Below are 19,993 nucleotides of genomic sequence, written 5' to 3' on the forward strand. Positions count from 1 at the left end.
AATCTTCTATATATTGATGTCAGGTAAAGGAAAATAAATTTCTGTAACTAAAATTCTTCCTCCTTTGTGTGAGCAGGGGAATAAAAAAAGAGCAGTGGGGTATTGAGCTGAGGAGAGGGAGAGAGGGAGGGAGAGCAAAGGTTAAATTGCTGGGGCAGTTTACAGACCAGTTGGGAGAGGAGAAAGGAAGAGGATGAAGATGGGCACCCCTGGCTCAGGATGGGCTTTAGTATTTTGGTTTTGAGAACTATGCAATTGATGATATTTATTTGGAGAAGCCTTTTGTCCAGAGTTTACAGACTGCCAAAGTTCCTGTTGGTTAGCTTTTGGGCTGTGACAATATGTTGCCACCAATTAGCTGAATTACTTCATTTCCCATGTCCAGTGGCTTCCTGTATTTTTGAGACGCCAGAAGGCTTCTCCGAGGGCTTCTCTGGGGGACATGTGGGCCTGAGCTCCTGAGGGAAAGAGCAATCCTGAGCTCCAGATTTCATTGGTTTCTCCTTTTACTTGCTATTCTTTCTAGAGTATCCAGAAGAACTTTGCACTACAAACCTGGCATTTCGAAATTTCCGGCTAATTTTATCGTGGGAATTAAAAAACAAATCCATCCCAGCAACTCACTATACATTTAATTACACAATCATGAGGTTGGTTGGCATTTTTTCTTCCTCTTACTGAATGTGTTCTTATCTTTCTTCCTATTATGTGACTTCTCCCCTTAACATACATACTTCCTGTCCCAGAATTTTTTCAGTCAGTTTATGTTTTGGGGGGCTGTATATCGAGTGGTTACATGCGCACGTGTGCACAAAGGCCAGAGGTTGGCATAGCCGTCTTCTTCAGTCCCTCTCCACCTTATTTTTGGAGACAGCTCTCTCACTGGGATTGAGGGTTTTGCTAGCTAAGCTGACCAGCAAGCCCCAGGGATCCGACAGTCTTGGGCTCTTCAGGGCTAGGATTATAGGCACAAGCCTCTATGCCCTCTTTCCATGTGGATGCTGGGAATCAAACTCGGGTCCTCATGCTGGCTAAGCAAGCCCTTTACTGACTCAGCCACCTTCCAGCTCTCTGTCTTGAATTTTTTTCTTTTTAATTCGGAAACTTAAAAGGCCAATGTCAAAACACCTATCCTTTCATAATTAATTTAAATTCTTTAATAACCCAAAGCTATTCTGGGGCAAAGCTTGTGTTTATAACCAAAGCCAAATCTTTGCAGTTTACAGTTTTCCTCTTCAGTCACTCTGACCTTTAAAGGTCCCACTTCCTATAGGGCTGAAAGGTCTGTTGACCGTATTGACGGTTTGTGTCTGTGTTTCTTTACTCATGAAGATAAGTTATACTCCAGAACGCCCTGGTTGACAAGCTTGTGTCCAAAGTCATTTGGTCACCAAACAGCTTCATATTTAGCTCAGAGTTTTTGTCTCTGGGTAAGGATTGCTATGAGGAGTGAAGAAGAAATCGACCCTCTTCTCCCCCAGTCAACAGCCACCTTTCTAAGTCTCTGCTTTGCTCAAGTAGCTCTTTGGAGAGAGTGTACATGTAAGCACTGTACCCTGGTCTGAAATGTCCTTCTTGAATATATATATTCAAGAAAAGGACGTGTGTGTGTGTGTGTGTGTGTGTGTGTGTGTGTGTGTGTGTGTGACCAGGAGAGGGCAAGGGGCTCTTGTGAATTCTGCTTTCTGCTTCCATGTCTTAGTTTTTCTCTGCTTGATGACCACACATATCTGTGGCCTACCTGTTCTAATTTCATGCCCTGTCTGAAAGGAGCTTGGGAAAGAAAGGGCTTTATTTGAATTGTAGTTCCAGACCACAGTCCATTGTTGAGGGAAGTCAAGGCAGGAACTCCAGCCATCAGTCATGAGCACAGAGAATAATCGCACGAGTCCTTGCTTGCTCGCTTTAAGCTAATCAGCGAACTAGCTTTCCCTACTCACCCAGCCCAACACCCAGCCCAGGAGATAGTGGACCCACTTTGGGGTGGGTCGTCCAACCACAGTTAACAGTCATGATAGTCACTACAGACATGCCCGAGGCAGACATCTAGATAATTCTTCAGCCCTTGGCTCTATTCCCTACCTCCTGTTGACAGTTAAAACTAACCAACTCACTTCCTTCCCCAAGCTTGGAGAATCTGAGGTTATCCCTAAACTAACACAGTTCTGCCTTAAGACTGAACTATGTGACCTTCAGCCAGAGAGAGAGGTCTCAGGGAAAAGCAGTCATATTATCCTAGGGAGAGAGGGAGGGCTGGGGCCAAGGCCAGGAAAGCCCAGGCCCAGCGTTGTTCATCCATCCATCCATCCATGCTTGTATGCATGCAGTAGATTCAATCCCTGAGCCTCCCCTCGAGGCACAGATATTCAGAAAGAAGCTGGGGACACCATTAAACAAATAAAGATACAGTAGCAGCTGCAGGTGAGCCATAAGGAAAAAAGATCCAGAGGAGATTAAAAGTGTGGGGCATAGAGAGTCTAACATGTTCAATTTTAAATAACGTAGTTGTGAAGCGTCTGGCAACACCATAAAGGAAGTGAGGAATGAGGCGTGAGTTCCCATCACACATGCATCAGCATTTCCTTTTTCGTCTCTTTCTCCCTTCAAAGCAAACCAGAAGAAGTGAAGGTTGTTAAGAACTGTACAGATATTAAGGAGTCATCGTGTGATGTGACAGACGAGTGGAGTGACGTCACTGAGAACTATGCCGTCATCATCTTGGTGTACAGAGGGGACTCCGTGACAAGCCAGTGTTCAGGCTCTGTCTCATACTTAGACGGTGAGTGGGTGACTGTGTCTCCCAAACTCATCAGTGATTCGTGACAAAAAGGGAAGGTGTTTGGCTTGAGAGCGGTTGCCCAGAGCCTCAGCTTTCTGATCTGAAAAGTAGGTTCATAGCCTAGACTTGTGAGATTTTTGTTCAGCACCTGTGTAAGGCAGCTTTTCAACACTAACTGTCACGGGTTTGTTTTTTTTTCTTCCTGTTTGATTTACAGCCAGACAGAAAGTGGGGAGGATTTTTTATGCTTTATTTATTTATTTATTCATTTATTTATTTTGTATACAGTATTCTGCCTGCATGTACACTGACACACCAGAAGAGGGTACCAATTCTCACAATAGATGGTTATGAGCCACCGTGTGGTGATGGGAATTGAACTCAGGACCTTTAAAAGAACGGCCAGTGCTCTTAACCGCTGAGCCATCTCTCCATCGCCTCAATTTCTAGATTTCTAACTGGTTTCCACATTAATGCTTTGGTTTCAGCACACTCTTGCAGACCAAGTAGATGTGTGCACACATACATACTTGGAAAAATGATAAATGTGCCCGAACCATGACCTGGGATTCAGATCTTAGGAGATGACCCCAGAGATGTGCAGGCTTTGGCTCCACATTCACATCTGTACATGTACACAAAGAAACTGAAGCACAATTTGTAGGTCATGATAAAGAATACATACTAAAACAATAAGTATTTTTCATGACCCAAATGATTCATATGAAAAAGATACTAAAACCTAAGGTCACCAGGTATGGTGGTGCACACCTGTAATCCCAGCGCCCATGAGCCTGAGGCAGGAAGGCCACAGATTTGAGGTCAGCCTAGGCTACGCAGAGAGTAGCAAGTGAGCCAAGACCATATAGCAAGACGTTGTGTCAACAACACAAAACAAAACCCTCAGGACTAAAACACAAACAAACAAACAAAAACCACACAGACATCATGCTTTGACACAGTTCTTCTGCATGGGTCCAGAAATGTAGTTAAAAAAAAAAGGTAACATAAGCCAGCAAGGTAAGTCAGCGGGTAAAGGCACTTGCCACCAGAATTGACAGCCTAAATTCAGAACCCACATGGCAGAGAGAGAGATGATTCCCAAAAATTGGCCCCTGACATATGTATGTATGCACACACATAAAATAAAATAAAATAAAAATGTAAAAAAACACAGAGCTGGGCAGAGTGGCACCTTCCTGTAATCCCAGTACTTGGGGAGGCAGAGGCAGGATCTCCATGAGTTCAAGGCCAGCCTAGTCTATGAAGCGAGCCCAAGACAGGCAAGGCTATACAGAAACCCTGTTTCAAAGGGCAACAACAACAAAAAAAGTAAAATGCAAAAAGCAAAAATCCTTTAAAGTAGTAGGCGTATTTCCATCAAATATGGAGCGAACAAAATTTAAAACCTTTACCATGTGACCACTCTAACCCAAAATTCTTCTTTAATAATTTGTTATAAAGAAATGACCAAGAAGACTGGAGCGAGACTCTGCAGAAGAGTACACAGTGCTTCTACAGAGGGTCAGAGTTTGGTTCCAGCACCCACATGGGGCAGCTCACAACCACCTGTAATTCCAGCTTCAAGGATCTGCTGCCCCCTTCTGGCCTCTATAGGCAAATGCACTTATGTGCACATATTTCCACAAATATATACAAATATGCATAATTTAAAAATAATGGCTAGGGACAAATGCAAAGATTTAGCTCCAAGAAGACTGAATGATGCATTGATTCTGTCCAGAACTACTGCAGATAATCTATTTGTTCAAAATAGTGAATCAATTGGGGGCACAAGAACACAGGATTTAAATTCAGCATGGAAAATTATGAAGTTAGTCAGGGGTCAGTGGTACTCCGTAAAGACCAGAGAGGAAACACTGTAGACTTTATGTGCCACATACAATCTCTGTCCTGTGTTGTTCTTCATGTTTTCCTTTGAGATCCCTGAAAAACAAGCAAAATCATCCAAAAGAAAAAAATATGTGAGATTGTAGGTTGTGCCAAAATCTAACCCATGATGCCTGGTTTTCTAACCCTCAAGCTAGATACATATGTGTTAATTTGTTTTCGAAATATAGTTAAGTGAGCCAGGCATGGTGGCACATGCTTATAATCCCAGTACTGAAGAACCAGCGTAGGAGGTCGTAAGTTCAAGGCCAGCCTGGACTGTGCAGGGAAAACTCACTTTTATTTTGCTTTTTAAAGAAAGGTAAAGTGAAATTATAACATAAACAAAAACAAAACCCTGTGGGTCGGAAGGACCTGATTCCAGTGTGTGTGTGTTTGTAAACATGCATCTGTGTATGTAACTTCGTAGATACCCAGTTACTACTTAAGAATATGTACATGTTTATATGTGCTAGCATAGAAAAGTTGGTTATAGTCAAAGCAAATTCTCTGCCTGTATCGTCAGCGGTTGTTTATTATTATTATGTAGTCCTGCTGAATCCCGAAGATAAGCCACCTGAAGCTTTGTGTCTAGCATACAGCTTAAGAATTGGGAATGCTGTTGACACGCATCTGAACGTCCCGGGAATGTGAATGACCCCTCCACTTTTGTAGTCTCCATTTTCACTAGTAAATCCGAGCAAGGCTTTCCCGCCAGAACTAGAAGCCCATTCGACAGAATCAGCCCTTCTCTGAAAGCAATGCCAGTGCGCCTGACAGCAGAAGAAAGCGTACACACTATCGTGGTAAGGGCCGACGGCCACTCATTTCTCCTTCTGTCTCCACGCAGTTCGTCTGGAGCCTCCGGAATTTGAGATTGCGGGCTCTACAGATCACATAAATGTGGTGGTGAAATTTCCACCTGTTACTCCCAAGATATTTGGGGATAACCTATGGGAAATGCCAAGTTATAGATCGTTTGTCATCGAAGAACAGATGGAGGATGGCATTAACAAGGTATAAGTGGTCGCTCGTGTTCAGGTCAAAACTAGGCCCAGCTGGCAGTGGGTGTATTGCTCAACCTTTTCCAGAACCATGTGAGGCCAGAGAAGGGCTGCATGAGGATGTTGCTCAGCGGCAAAGTGCTTGCCATCATGTTCAGCACCCAGCATTGCAGAGAGAGGGGGGCAGTGACAGAAAGGGGGAAGAGGGAAAAGGAGGTCAGTCATCTACTGATGCATTTCAGCCATGCTTGTTCACGTTCAAACCTTTTGTAGCAACATTGTTTCTAAAGTGATGTGTGTTTATTAGGCTAATAACAACACTGTAGGATGAAAACTATAGACAGTAGGCATCTTCTTTATTACAGACAGCTGATCTTTAAATCAAATTAGATCATGAAATAAAAGAGGCCATTGGTGTAACCCAGGCCTCAGGGGGAGTGGCCTGGCCAGTTGGTAATGTGCCCTCCAGAGCTACATGTGTTTTTAGAAATGGACTCTACATTGTGGTAGAGAAAAGTTGCAGTTGCCATTAACCAAAATCATGAGAACTCTGGATGAAGCTCAGTTAGGATATGTTAAATGTGAGGTCCCAGAATGGCGTTCAGGAGACCGTGGCGGTGGTGTAGCGCCCATGTCTGGAGGTAACGAGAGACTCCTTTGAAAACAGTGCTTTGGTGAGTCATGGCGAAGCCTGGTTGGCTGGGGTCAGGGAAAGCACTGCTGGGCTCATTCTCCAGAGCCTTTCTTCCACAGCTGCAGCAGCTGCAGAAGGGAGTTGCTAAGATGGGAGAGACAATAGCGAGCACAGCTGCAGGGGGAGTGTTCCAGGGAAGGTGAGAGTTAGTGGAATCTTGGCTGAGCATCTTAGAGCGTTCATGCCATTTCAAGAGCATAGACGACGGTGCCCTTGGCTGGGACCAGAGACAGGGAGTGGACAGTGTAGCACAGACACAGAAAGAAGAGTGTCTCAGTCCTTTTGCTGTTACTGTCAGGAAATACCTGTGGCTGCATACTTTAGCAAGAAAAGGGTTACTTTCACTTCAGCTTCGGAACTCAAGGCTAAGAGATGACATTTATTGATGTCCCTCTCACTGACTGAGTCCTGAGGCCTCACAGAATATGACAGGAAGCAAACAGGACGTGAGTGTGTGTGTGTGTGTGTGTGTGTGTGTGTGTGTGTGTGTGTTCAGAGGTATTTTTCTTTTTGAGCCCCCAGGGATTAGTTATGGGGCTCCACTTTGAGGACCCAAACTCATCGCAATTAGCTCCCAAAGGCCCCACCTCTCAACACCCAGTTAACATTCAGCACACAGTGGACTCCATTTCAGCACAGGAACCTCTGGAAGACAACTCAGCCTCATCCAGACAGAAACAGGGCAACCACTTGTTGGCGGCCTTTGCCAGTGGAACTGTCCTTTGCTGTTCTGGGTGTGTGCAAGGCTCAGGGAGCCTGGTTCATGCTCTTCCTCTGAGAGCTTCATTGCTGGACTGTCCATCCCTGCCCCCTTTCGTTCGTCACTGCTCCCTTCCAGACATGCCTTGTTCTTTTTGGAGCTGTTTGCCCATCTGTTTAGCGACCCCTCCTTCTTTTGAGAAGGGGGCCTAGCTTGTGCAGCTAGGAGGCCCAGCCTATAAAACTGCTGCTGAGAATGCACTTGAGAAATTATAAAATAATGCTTTTTACAAAATTATTGTTTAGGGTACAGGCGGGGCTATGGAAAGAAGATAGTATTGTAGAAATGACATCATGGAAACCTTCATTCCCCTTTGGGCCTTTTTCTTCTGATCCATAAGCTGGTCTGGTAGGCCAGGTGTTGTGGTTTTAAATATGTGTACATACGTATAAATAAGTGGTTTGGTGATAAATCGTGTGCTTCTAGTGACATAAACCTAGGTAAGCCTCTGGTATTTTAAAACCTAGTCAGGATTTTTAAAAATGGAATCTTTAGGGCTCACCTCTCACCAAAGTCTCAACTGATTTGTTTGTGTTCCTGTGTGTGCTTCCTTTCTACAGCACAAGGTCAAAATAAATAATGTTGTTGGGAACTTCACCTACATCCTTAGAGACTTGCTTCCGAAGACAAACTATTGTGTATCTGTTTATTTTGAAGTTTCAGGACAGAAAGCCACAATAAAGTCTCCCTTAAAATGCACCCTCCTTCAGCCTGGCCAGGAATCAGGTATGGCTAGGTTTTTAAAATTTGCACTTTTATTTTGATGGAAAACCTTTTGAAAGAGGGAAAAAAAATCTCAAGTTCTAGTCTGCTAAATGTACTTCTTCCAATAAATGCACGTCACAGAGCTGTTTCTACTGGTCTGTCTAATGTCTCGTCCTGCTGTAAGAATAGTCAGTGTCTGCCTGAGAAGGTCGGACCCTGCAGCACTTTCAGCCAAGGAAATCTGGGTTAAATACAGTACTCTGTGCCCCTTGGCCATTGTTTGTGCCAAGTGCTGGAAGACTGGAAGTTGCTTGAAAGTCCTGGCACTAAAAGCCTGGGAAGATGCAGGTTGGAAACTGTGGCCGTGGGCATGAGTCCTAAAAATAGTGGTTCTTCGTGTATAGGAAGGGGGCCTTGTCGGCAGAGAGGAGGTGGCACTGGTGAGGGCAGAAAGCCTTCCTGTTACAGAGACACTGGAACAGCCGATCCTGTGACTCCAGCCCTTTTCTGAGGAACCGTGAGGCCAGGACAAGGGAGCACTGGCAAGGGAGCATGGGGTTGGCTCTCTACTCCAGCCCTCGGGAGAAAAGGCAGGGTCATCATGAGTTTGAGGCTGTGTCGTGAGTTTTGAGCCAGCCTGGGTGACACAGCAAGGCACCACCTCAGATAAGAGAAGCAGACAGGAGGGCAGCAGAATTTAGGCATCTCCCTATTTCTCAGAGAGTCACTAGCTCTTCAGCTGTGCCACTAAGAGAGAAAGGCTTCAAAAAAATCCCCTTCAAAGATGGCTTTCTAAAAATCTCAGCCCCAAAGACAGGCTCCTAAACATTGTCATTCACTAGAGTAAAATTAAGTTTGGATTTGCAAGGAAATGAAGAGATGATTCAAACTTTAACTATCCTCTACAGATGGGCTCATGATTTGAGCTCTTGACCTCCAGCCAATGGTGGCGCCATTTTGGGTCTTTCTGATCTTTGGGAGGTTGGACCTAACTGAGTGAAGGAGGTCACTGGGAATGGGACTAGCCTCTGAAGGACATACTACCCCTGGCCCTGCTGTGCACACGCTCCCTGCTTCCTTGTTCAAGTGTCCACCACTTGAACAGCTTCCAGAACACACTCCAGCCACCAGGCTGTGCTCCTCCCCCCCTGCCCTCCCTGTCAGGATGGACACTCTCTGAAACTATGAGCCAAAGCAAATGCTGTCACTTTAAATTTCTTGTGTTAGGCAGTCTGCCACATGTAGCCAGGGTAACTATTAAAAATGACTTGGGGGTTGGGGGGTGTTTAGAAGCTGCACTAACTAGGGCTTGGCACCAAGGGGCCCCTGACAGCAGTGCAACCTTCATGCTCTAGTGTCTCTCAAAGCCTAAACATGCACAAACTTAAAGGAAGCCCAAGGCCAGCCTTAGCTTAGGTTGGGTTGCAGTCTCTGTGGGGTATAGCTCTTACAGAACTGTTAACATAAGCCCCAAACAGGTCGGCTCCTTTGTGTCTGATGCCAGATCTCTTAGGTACAAGTAGCCAGTCCTTCAGCTCATCTCCAACCCGTTACTTGGAGTCAGAGCAGACTGGGCAGGATGAGGGTCTGTTTCCACAAGACATCCCCCCGCTTCAGATGCTAGCCAAAAGTTTAAGGTCTTCAGCCTACATGGACTCCTGTCCAGGTTGGCTACAAAATCAAAAACTCCAAAAATTCCTGTCAGGTCCAATGATTGGATGATGTGTTTCACAGAACTCGGGGACTTCTGTGACTGTTTAAGATAAAGGTGCAGATGATGTCAGCCGCATCCCCTCCCGAGAACGTCAGTATGTCCACCATCCCGGAGGAGCAGCAAGTCCCCACGTCCAGGGATTACCCAGGACTAGCCAAGTCCTTGGCCACGGCAGGAGACTTAATGTCGTAAAGTCAGGAGGGCCAGACTAGAAGGCAGTGCATGTCCGTGCTCAGCCCTCATTGCGAAGCTGTCTTGCTGCTCCCTTAGAGACCCAGCTACCATGGCTGCCCTAGTCCTTTTCTGCTGCAATAATAGAAATGGCCCAAGTAGATAGCTTTATATGTAAAAAGAGAGAGATTTCTTTCTCCTACACCTGGAGGCTGGAAACTGAAATGAGGAGCCCTCGATAGCATTGTGGGATATCTCACAGGTCGCAGAGGGGAGGTGGCAGGCTGTTTTAGGCCAAGGCCACATTCGCACTATCTTCCCCATTCCTGTCATGACAGCATTACTCTGTGCATAAGGCAGAGCCTGGTGACCCAAGCACGTCCTACGACATGCACCACCCAGCACCCAGCATGGCACCACCCAGCCCCTTCTCAGTGGGCTGGGTGGTGCCCGGGAGCCCAAGGAAAGGAGGCAGGGGACAGTGACAATGGGAGCACAGGTCAGACGCTGAGAGACTGGGAGCTGCCGAGCAGCTGGCTCTGAGGATGAAGGAGGGTCTCCGGCACAGAAAAAGGCATGGAGACCAATCTCTGATGCCATCCTGCCAACAGCCTAATCTTTATCCCAGTGAAACTCATTTTGGACGCCCAAACGTCGGAACTGTGAGCCAATCTGAGCTGAGCTGGGGTTTGCTGCCTTGCTTCTGTAGGCAAGAACATCACAGGAGCCAAGCAAATAGGTCTCACAGATATAGCAGAGAGGGAATTCTGTTTGTTGGGTTCTGACTAAGGAAGGCCCGGAAGCAGCACTTACCTGCTGTGGTTTTCAGAAGAGAAGTGAGAAAAGGAGGTTCCGTACTAGTTTAGGTCAAAGAAGATGGAATCTAGATGAGGTAGGGCTTTAACAGCCAGGAGGAGGGATGGGGACCCTGGTGGGACTTGAGCAGATCTGACTGAGAATGTAAGAGGAACACAGGTGTGCCACAAAGTGGGGATCAAGGTACCGCAGCCATCCCAGCGGTTCTCACCCAGGGGGACTTGCTGGAAAGAAAGCTCTGCTGCGGAGAACAGCCAGCATAAAACACTATCCCCGCTGCCTGGGGTTTCATAAGAAATGCAAGGCGCACCCAAGGCCAAGATTTGAAGCCACCAAGCTGGTTTCCCCTTCCCAAAATAACCTATAACCCCTCTTCTAGGAAGATGATCTACAATGATAACATTCACAAATAATCAGCCACAATCCTAGAGGTTGTATTTTAAGTTACAACTAAGCTAAAACCAAACACAAAATCTTCAAGTCATAACCTCTGGCCCTGACGGCAATTGTCACTGTCTGAGAAGCATTGCTCTAGCTTGCTGACGCAATTTGAAAAATGTGCTTTGTAGCGCATCTGCTGAGCCTTCCCCACACTGCCCCATTTAGTCTAGAAACGTGGGTGGATCCATGCAGCACTGCGAGTCTCCCCGTAGCCTCAGCCGGGCTTATGTGGGTTTGCCTCTCCCTTCTTAGGAAGTGTGTAAAGACTGTGCTTCTGAAAGCTGTGCCTCTGAGCTTACACCTGGTTCCAGGCCTTTCACAGATGGGAGGATCCCCACCATTTGCTCTTCATGGGCAGGAGACTTGGGTTCCAAAATCAGCACCCACTGCCAGTGCTGGGGTCTTTCTGAGCTAGCCCTTTGTTCCTTCGCCTTTCCAAAGGCTTCATTCAGTATGCGATTCACTTTTAGTCCCTTTTGCTGTCCTGTCTGTTTTTCCCCAAAGCGCTGGGTATGGGGCTCATACTAACATAGAACTTTTTGGAAATTTAAGAGAGCTTTGCCCACAGCGACTCACTGCATCTGTGCCCAGCCGGACCTGGGGAAGCAGCTACTTTCCCCACAGGTAGAACTCCAAGACGAAGCTTGAGGAGAGGTTTACAGAAGTTCCTGGAAGGCAAGGGTAGGGTTTGGTAAGCCATGCCTCAGGATGGCCCCATCTGCTTTCCAGACTGGCTTCTGTCTGAAGCCCCGCCCCCCCCCAAGCTGTGCCTGCCATGGGCTTTCTACTTCTGTCCAGTTTTGATTGTTAAAATTTAAAAAGCCACAGACAGCTAGCAGCTACTCTATTGCAATTATAAAACATAAAGTATTTTTTTTTTACTTTGAAAACCTAAATATATTTTGTTTAAAATATATGCGCTTAAATTAGCTTCCATCCTTTGGTATTTAGTGATTTTTTTTCACACTTTTGCTCCCTCTCATTAGCTTCTGACACCACTGAGTGTGCCCCACCCGTGACCATGCACTGCATTTCTTTTGAATAAAGTCATTTATCTTTTCATCAACAGGCTCATCAGAATCTGCCACTATAGGAATAATTACTGGGTGCTTGATAGTGACGGTTTTCATAAGCACCATCACAATACTGAAACGGATTGGTTATATATGCTTAAAAAACAATTTCCCCAATGCCTTGGTATGTAGTTTTTCTATCTTTATTTTCACTTAATAATTTTTGTTACAGACATATGTTTGCAGGAAAGAATCTCATCTTTCAAAAGCATCAGTTATCCTGGATGTTCTAGATTCTTTGTCATCCTTCCAAGTCTCAAATGTGTTTGGCATTTTATACTTTCTCTTTGCGTATTCTCTCTCCCGTGAGCTTTCCCTCCCCTCCTTTCCCCTCTGTGGTAGGTATTTGTTCATGTATGCATTATGGGGAAGTCATATGGTGACTTCGGGTGTCTTTCTTAATGGCTCCCAGGCTTAAGTTCTTATTTAATTTTTTTTAATTCAGTCTTTGATATTTTCCTACAGTATCTTTCATCAAGTTCTTTCCTGGATCTAAGCCCTTCCCAGACCCTTCCCCTCCTTACCCACTCAACTTCATATTCTTTCTCCCTCTTAAAAAAACAAAACAAAAAAACTTAGCTAACATTTATTTATCTGAGACTGGGGAGGGAGCACCTCCCCACGGTGTTTTTGGAGGTCGGGGGACAACTCTAAGGAGGAGTCAGCTCTCTGCTCTGCCCATTAAGACCGAGCTCAGCCGGTCAGTCTTGCTGTCAGTCGCTTTTACTGCCAGCCATCTTGCCAGCCCTTCCCACTTTAAACTTTGGTGTTTTGGTTTTTTTTATGTGAATAAAACATGTTTTCTTTTTATTAAAATTATTTGATTTTTTTTCTATTCAACTTCACATATCTTCTCAAAAATATAGCTAATGGTTTTTTTTTAAAACTCGTTTTTAATTTTTGAGGTTATAATTACATCATTTCTCCTTTCCCTTCCTTCCTTCCTCCAAATCCTACAATATACTTGCTCTTTCTCCCTTTAAAACCCATGGCCTCTTTTTTCATTAATTATTACATCTATGCATACATACACACACATATACATATATAGTCCTAAATACATTGAGGACACCTGTTCAGTCTTTATGTAACGTTTCTTTTATGTGTTTTTTTCAGGGCTGACCATTTGGTATTGGATAACCAATTGGTGTGCTCTTCCCTGGGAGATTTATTTTTCCCGCTCTAACTCCCAGCGTTTCTTAGTTGTCTGTAGTTCCTAGTGAATGGTTGAAGCCTCCTGGCCTTTCCAGGTCTACATTTGCACGTCTGTCGTTCCTGTCTTGTTCAACTCACGTTTAGGCGATAATGTTGGTGAGACTTTATGGGTGCAGCTTCTGACATTCCCAGGAGACAACCTCACAGTAAACCCCCTGTTCCTCTGGCTCTTACAGTCTTTCCACACCCTCTTCTGCAAAGTCCTCTGAGCCTTGAAGGGAGGTTTTGTTTCCCCTTATCGTTTTAGGTCTCTCACTGAACTAGGATGCCAGCAGTTTAGTGAGGCTGGCTGACCCGTGCACGTAGCCGGGCTCCACCTGTTGTCCCGCACCTCCCGTGCTCGGGGATGAGGACCGAGGGCGTGATTACACGCACAGTGGGCGCCTCCTGCCGAAGCCTCCTCTGCCCTCTACCTGTTATGGTTAATGATCATGGAATTACATTATTATCAAGACACTGTTTTTTCCCAGCTGTGGGGCATTTGGATCGATTTTCTTCTCTCTCTCTCTCTCTCTCTCTCTCTCTCTCTCTCTCGTTCCAGTTAGGAATAGTACAGTGGAAATTTTTATGTAGGTCATCCCTTTGTTTTTGATTACGTCAGTGGACCACATACACACAGCAGATTTGTCTTATAAAATGTCCTAACAAGCTAATTTGCCATGCTCTGTTCACGGTCCCGTACGTGATGGCTTCTCACAGCGTTTTCATGTGTTCCTTTCATTAGTCACAAGGACAGCCCTTTGCATACCTTTCTTCTATGTGTCTGCTTAGAGCGCAGAGCCCCTTCAGAGTCTAAGTATTGGCCTTCGTCTTTCTAAACTACATGTATTTTGCCTCGACTGCCTCTGCCAACCATGTATCTTTTCTTGACTCCACTCCCCACCCTTTACATTGCTTTCTCATGCAGTAGCTCGTCTGCCTTGTTCTGTTCTCCCCGCAGCCTTGAATCAACTGCCCCTCCACAGCCAAGAGGGTTTTACTCACCTCGGCCCAGCGTCACCTTGGGTCTGTCTACTAATTCTCTGTTTAATACCTGTTGCTCTCCATTTAAGCAAACCCTCCAGAAGTAGGAGGCTGACACTGTAGGTCTAGTGTGTTTGTGGATGCACTGTAACCAGAGCTCAGGGGCTTGAACGTGCTAGTAAAGTGTTCAGATGGTAAAGTTCCTGTTGTGCGTTTGGCAAATGCCTGCTGACTCTACTGCATGACGGTGTGTTCCAAGTGTTGGTGCGTGGAGCAGGGCCGACAAAAACCCTGCCCGTGGGGCTTAGTTTAAAGAGTAGGGCCGACAGCAATGATTTATAGCTGATATTACTAAGCTCAAAACTGAACATTACTCTAGAGCTAAATTTTAGTTTCAGTCATCTCCTCGACCCAGCGAGTGCAGGGCCAGGCAGGGCTGCACGATGAGACCATCTCAGAGAAAAAAAATCAGAAGGTTTGGCAAGGTCATTGCACACTTAAATTGTCTGTGTTTAGTTAGAAAATAAGGGTGAAGCTGTTTCCAGCGTCGGGAAGAGCGTACAGCAACCACCTGTGGAAAACTCACTGAATTTTGCCCAGCTCGAACAACCATGTAACTTATGCCCAGACCAAGAAAGCAGACACAGCAGCTCTCCCAGAACCCTCTCTCTCGCCACCTTCCAAGGCACCGATTCTCACCAAGACTGGTCTAGATTACTAGTGGCATAGATTATTTTCCTATTTCTTTTTTAAATATTTATAGGAATGGAAGATCATTTTCAATAACCCCCAAACCCATGCAATTACAGGAGTAGCGACTTCTGTTTGTTTTTTTTAGTTTAAGGAATAAATCTAATGAACTTACTGAAAAGGGGAACAAAAACCCTGTCAGCACTGAAGCCCAGGAACACGGGCACTTGCATGAAAGCCAATTGAGAGGCAGTGGCCGAGCAGACTGGCTGGGGAAGGGCGGCCATGGCAGTGTCACCGTGCCTGAGAACCTTGTGGGATCCCGCTGTGCCTCACACCACACACAGCTAGCCGCAGAGTAAGCCTGCAGGCTGGGCGTGGAGTCCAGGGACATGGGATGTGCTGAGCATGCAAAAGGCCCTGAGTTCAATACCCAGCACACATACACACGCACGCATGCACTACAGAGTGAGAGAGTAAAACAAGCAGAGCGCTTGTGAGGGCGAGGAGACACAGAACAGTGTGCATCCACAGACTTCACGCAGCCGTGGAGAGGGCGTCTGTGTGGACTTTGTCTTGGCAGTGTTCCCCAGGCAGCGCAGTGTCTCACACAGAGTTCGTACTGTATGAATTGAGTGTGCCAAGCAGTCTGGAGGCGATTGAAGGCAGACGTGAGGATGACAGAGCGACATGCCAGATGCTGTGACATTTTATTCAGGGGACCTAGCATCCTTCAGTTTGCAGGGTCCTATTATGAAACACAGCAGTGCCCAGCAACCAGCAAGTGCTACACAACCGTCAACTTTTGTGCTTACACATGGATGTTATTACACATGGATGCAATTATACATGGATGTAGATGTCACTCACTTCACTTCACACTGAATACTGTGGTTTGTTTTGTTTGTTAAAGAGTTAATACAAGTGAAAGCCTTTGTCTCTCCCCCTCCCTCATGCCCTTCCTCCCTCTCTCCCTCCTTCTCTCTGTAGAAGTTCCGTCACTTTTTAGCATGGATAGTCCCTGAACTGCCACCGTCAGAAGCAGTGAGCACATTGGAGATCATTCCCTCCAACAAGAAGAAGAAACTGTGGAATTATGATTACGGAGATGAAAGTGACAGTGATGACGAAGAAGTTCCCAAAGCAAGGGCCACTGGGTACACCATGCACGGACTGATGGTCAAGCTTCCGTCACAGGCCTCTGACTCCCCAGACCAGCCCCCAGAACCCCAGCCTGAAGAAGATTCAGGGACTGAGGAAACCTACGAGGCTGGGGCGGGGGCGGGAGCTGAGCTGGAGCTGCCCACAGAGGCCGAGGTGGGGCCGGGCCTTGGGCCTTCAGAAGACCCCAGTGGCCCCGGTGAGAGGACAGAGAACGTGCCTCCAGACTCCTTTCCCGGGGATGATAGCAGCTACATGGACGGGCCTGAAGACAAAGTTACCTTCAACGTGAACTTAAACTCTGTGTTTTTGAGAGCTCTCCACGGCGACTCTGAAGATACCTCAGAGCTGCTCTCGCTCACAGAAGATACCATCATCCTAGACGAGGTTCTCCCCAGGTCAGAGTCAGGCCTTGTGATGGCTGCGGCGGACAGGACACAGCCGCCCCAGCCCAGCCTCTCTTCCCGGGACCTATGGACGGAAGACGGGTCCTCTGAAAGAACTGACACTTCTTCGGATTCCGATGCTGACCTAGGAGATGGCTACATTATGAGATAACCCCATAGTGGTCCATTGACTGGAGCTGAGCGCCCACCCACGAGGTTCTCCTCGCAGCCTGGATACCTGGTGGTCTGCGCTGTCTCTGAGGGAGGAACAAGGGAACTGTAGAGCCCCTCTGGCCCTTGCTGATGGCCTTCTCTGTGCAGATTCCTGGTCTGGGCAGTGGCATTGTTTACACAGGTCATGAGCACACCTGTCCACCCCCTCTCCACAAACGCACTAAGAGCGGATCTGTGTTATGTTCCCAGGGAACAGTGTGGTTTTCAGAGGCAGCAAAGGCCTCCTATCCCTGCGTTATTTCTAGGAAATTATTAAATTGAGGAAGAGAAAGGGCAGGAAGGCATGCCAAGCTCGCGGGGAGAGAGGAGACGTACGCACAGAAGGAGCCAGCAAGGTTTGAGCCACCGGTGTCTGGGCCCTTCTCAGATGTCACGGTCTGTCTCCTCCACGCTGAGGTCATTCACAGCCACCCACAAAGCCTTCTACAGCCATATGAATAATTCTAGGATCCATCAAAGCACTCAGAGAGAAAGGAAATGTGGCTTGGTAGAGGGTGGGGAGAACAATCTCGTTGCCATATTTTAAGGTTTAGAAAAAGGGGGGAAACAGCAAAAGCGAGCATTTCAGGGTCTTCAGAATATATAGGGGTCCACGTCTTAGAGCCAGTTCACTATTTTTAAAGTGCTTGTGTGTCGACCTCATATTCTCTACATGGGCTTACAGCTGCTGTGCGTCTGAGAACAGAAACCAAAAGGGAAGTTCTCAAATGAGCTTGGGAGCCAGACAGTTGATTGCTAACAGGAGCCTTTGGGAGCCTTCTTTTTATCTTTTTTAGACACAGACCAGGTAATCTCCATCATCATAGAGGCCCAGAAAGGGGGATAAAGACTCACGCACACCCTGGACACCTAGGGTGCTTCCATGAAGGGTATAGGACCCTCTCATCTCCTCTCACCCAAAAGCCAGTTTCTCATATCTTCCTTCCATTCCAAGAGGAACCACTACACGGGTCCTCACTCAAAGGCTTCCAGTGGACTGCCTCTGTAACTCCTCTAAGGCAATTCAGAAGAAGCCCGTGTCAGGCAGACCTAATAAAAATCCCACAGGAAGACCCTATACCCATAAACCATTTCTCTGCCCTCTGAGCCCATCTATCATCTGTAGAGACTCATTCATTGGTAATACCTTTTTTTTTAAAGCTTTGCATAATTGCTAGGAGTTGGCTTTTTAATGCGCGCACTTATATTTTTTTAATTTTGTATGTTTGAAGATCGTCAGAGAATAATACAAAAATACTTTTTTATACAAGCCTGTGGTGGTCTTTTTGAGTCGTTTCTCCCCAGAATGTTTCTCACAAGAATGTATCTGTGGTTCTGCTGGCATTTCAAGGTTGTACTAGCCTTTTCTCAATCTGCTATGGCTTGCCGGGATCGTGTTCCCCCATCCACCACCTCCCAACTCACATTGCTTTGACATTTCTCAACATGTAGCTGGCCTGCCATGGATTTTCCCACCTCTCCACCGGGTCCGCTTAAGAAGAAGAAATGAAAACTTCCTCCGACGTCTTGTACAAGAAACAACTTACCAAGAAATGAACAAATTGGCCTTTTGCCATCTCCTCCTGGTGGGGAGGAGCACTAACCCGTTCCCACGCGTGGCTTGCTGGGAAGTACTCTGTCTCATCACTGGTTTGGGAGACAACACTTTGGAGAAGTGATGCTTGGGTGGGGAGAAACGGAGCAGGCACACTGAGTGATCCAAAGTAGCTGCGCAGCTCTCGGGATGTTGAGGCAGGAGGATGGCTTCAAATTGAGGCCTAGTCTGGGCTACACAGAAAGACAAATGTCTCCGTAACCACCCACTCGAGGAAGAGAAACAGAAACAAGGGAGAAAGAACCCCTAGTGCGAGCCCGCGGTTGGGGATGGGGGCGGCGGAGGGGAGTCCGGGGTGGGCTCCGCTGGGACTCAGGCCTGGCCTCGGTGCGGCTGGCGCGGCTGGCTCGAGGCGGCCTCGGCCCGGCTCCCCGCGAGGCTGCGGGCGGAGGCAGCGGAGGGGAGTGGCCTGGCCCGCGGACGTTCCCGGAAGGGCGCCGGCGGCGGCTGCGGGGCTGCGGCGCGGGCCATGGCCAGGGCGCGGGGCTCGGCGAGCTGGCTGGCCGGCTTCCTGCTGCTGCCAGGTGAGGTCGGGCGGGCAGGGCCCCCGGCGGGCGGCCCCCCAGGCTTGGGAACTCGGAGGCGGGCGTGCCCAAGTGGGCGCCCCGAAAGGGCGGTGTGCGGCGCCCCGGCCGGGGAAGGGAACCCCTCTCCTCGGCCGGCCACACACACACACACACACACACACACACACACACACACGCTCCCATTGCCTGGATCGTGGGGTCCACACACATGCACACACACCAGCCCACAGCGGGGTACAGGCTGTGTAGACGACAAACTAAAGCGGGGTGCGGGGACAGCTGCTGACAGCCCCCGGGCACCCGCGGTGGCTGTCCGGACCCGCGGGACACACCCCGCCGCGGCACCTTTCCTCTGCCCCGTCCTCTGCAAGGCCAGCCCCCTTCCTCACGCCTTCCTCTTCCTCTTCACTCGTCCTCACCCTGAAACCTGAAGTCTGCCCCTCCCCTCCCGGAAGAGCTTCTGGAGACTCTCAGCAGCGTGTGCCCACCGGGCTTGGCAGCTGGGGCTTCGCTCTCTAGATTCCCCACTGGTTCTGCTCGGGGAGCGGCGTCCTCCTCCTGAGCCCAAGCTTCCTTCGCGGCTGCCCTGAGACAGTCCCCGGCAGCCTGCTGCTGAGTAATTACTGCCACAGTGCTGGCAGTTGGGCGCTTCGTGGCTTAGGATTTTTTCTGTCTTCAGCCCAGAGTTGCCCTCTATGCGACCCCAGGCTCACTCACCCAGAGGTCGCCCTGGCAACCTTGCTTGAGTCTCCAGAGAGGATCCGGTCTGTTGCCGCTGGCTGGAGACTCCTGGTTCCCTGCTCTAGCTCCAACCAGGGCTCCAGGGCTCCAGCCAGAAAGTCTCAGCATTGGTACTCTGGCTAAAACCCAGCCTCCTCGACATACTCCCCTCCACACACACTCACACACACACCTACACACACAACATTTAAAGATATGGATCTGGGAGACCCAAATATGGGATATGGTCATTTTTTTGGTCTTTTTTTGAGGAAGAACAAACATTGCCGTCCCCTCCCCCACCCCCTATCTTCCCAGCTCTAGGAATGCTGCCGCCTCCTGAGAATGTCAGGATGAACTCAGTTAATTTCAAGAACATCCTACAATGGGATCCACCTGCTTTCCCCAAAGAGAACCTGACTTTCACAGCTCAGTATGAAAGGTGAGTCTGGTGGC

The 19,993-nt window shown here is 47.7% G+C and overlaps 2 protein-coding genes across 5 annotated transcripts in view; both read left to right on the forward strand.

The window, feature by feature from the left end:
* The window catches only part of Ifnar2 (interferon alpha and beta receptor subunit 2), a 31,187-nt gene extending 13,242 nt beyond the window's left edge, over window positions 1-17,945 (forward strand). The window contains exons 4-9 of the mRNA XM_021628583.2: window positions 527-650; window positions 2,610-2,779; window positions 5,520-5,686; window positions 7,688-7,853; window positions 12,044-12,171; window positions 15,906-17,945. Coding sequence (XP_021484258.1) covers window positions 527-650; window positions 2,610-2,779; window positions 5,520-5,686; window positions 7,688-7,853; window positions 12,044-12,171; window positions 15,906-16,634 — 1,484 coding nt within the window. The 3' untranslated portion in view covers window positions 16,635-17,945. The remainder of the gene's footprint in view (window positions 1-526; window positions 651-2,609; window positions 2,780-5,519; window positions 5,687-7,687; window positions 7,854-12,043; window positions 12,172-15,905) is intronic.
* A 727-nt stretch (window positions 17,946-18,672) lies between these two features.
* Il10rb (interleukin 10 receptor subunit beta) overlaps window positions 18,673-19,993 on the forward strand; it is a 48,601-nt gene continuing 47,280 nt past the window's right edge. For all 4 annotated transcript variants that reach the window (XR_009587038.1, XR_009587037.1, XR_009587036.1 and 1 more), the window contains exons 1-2: window positions 18,673-18,814; window positions 19,856-19,979. Coding sequence is in view for 1 of the 4 variants with exons in the window: in XM_021628592.2 (XP_021484267.1) it covers window positions 18,760-18,814; window positions 19,856-19,979 (179 nt within the window). In the remaining 3 variants the exon portion in view is untranslated. The remainder of the gene's footprint in view (window positions 18,815-19,855; window positions 19,980-19,993) is intronic.

The sequence above is a fragment of the Meriones unguiculatus genome, chromosome 17, assembly GCF_030254825.1.
Source record: "Meriones unguiculatus strain TT.TT164.6M chromosome 17, Bangor_MerUng_6.1, whole genome shotgun sequence".
In the NCBI taxonomy this organism is placed as follows: Eukaryota; Metazoa; Chordata; class Mammalia; order Rodentia; family Muridae; genus Meriones; species Meriones unguiculatus.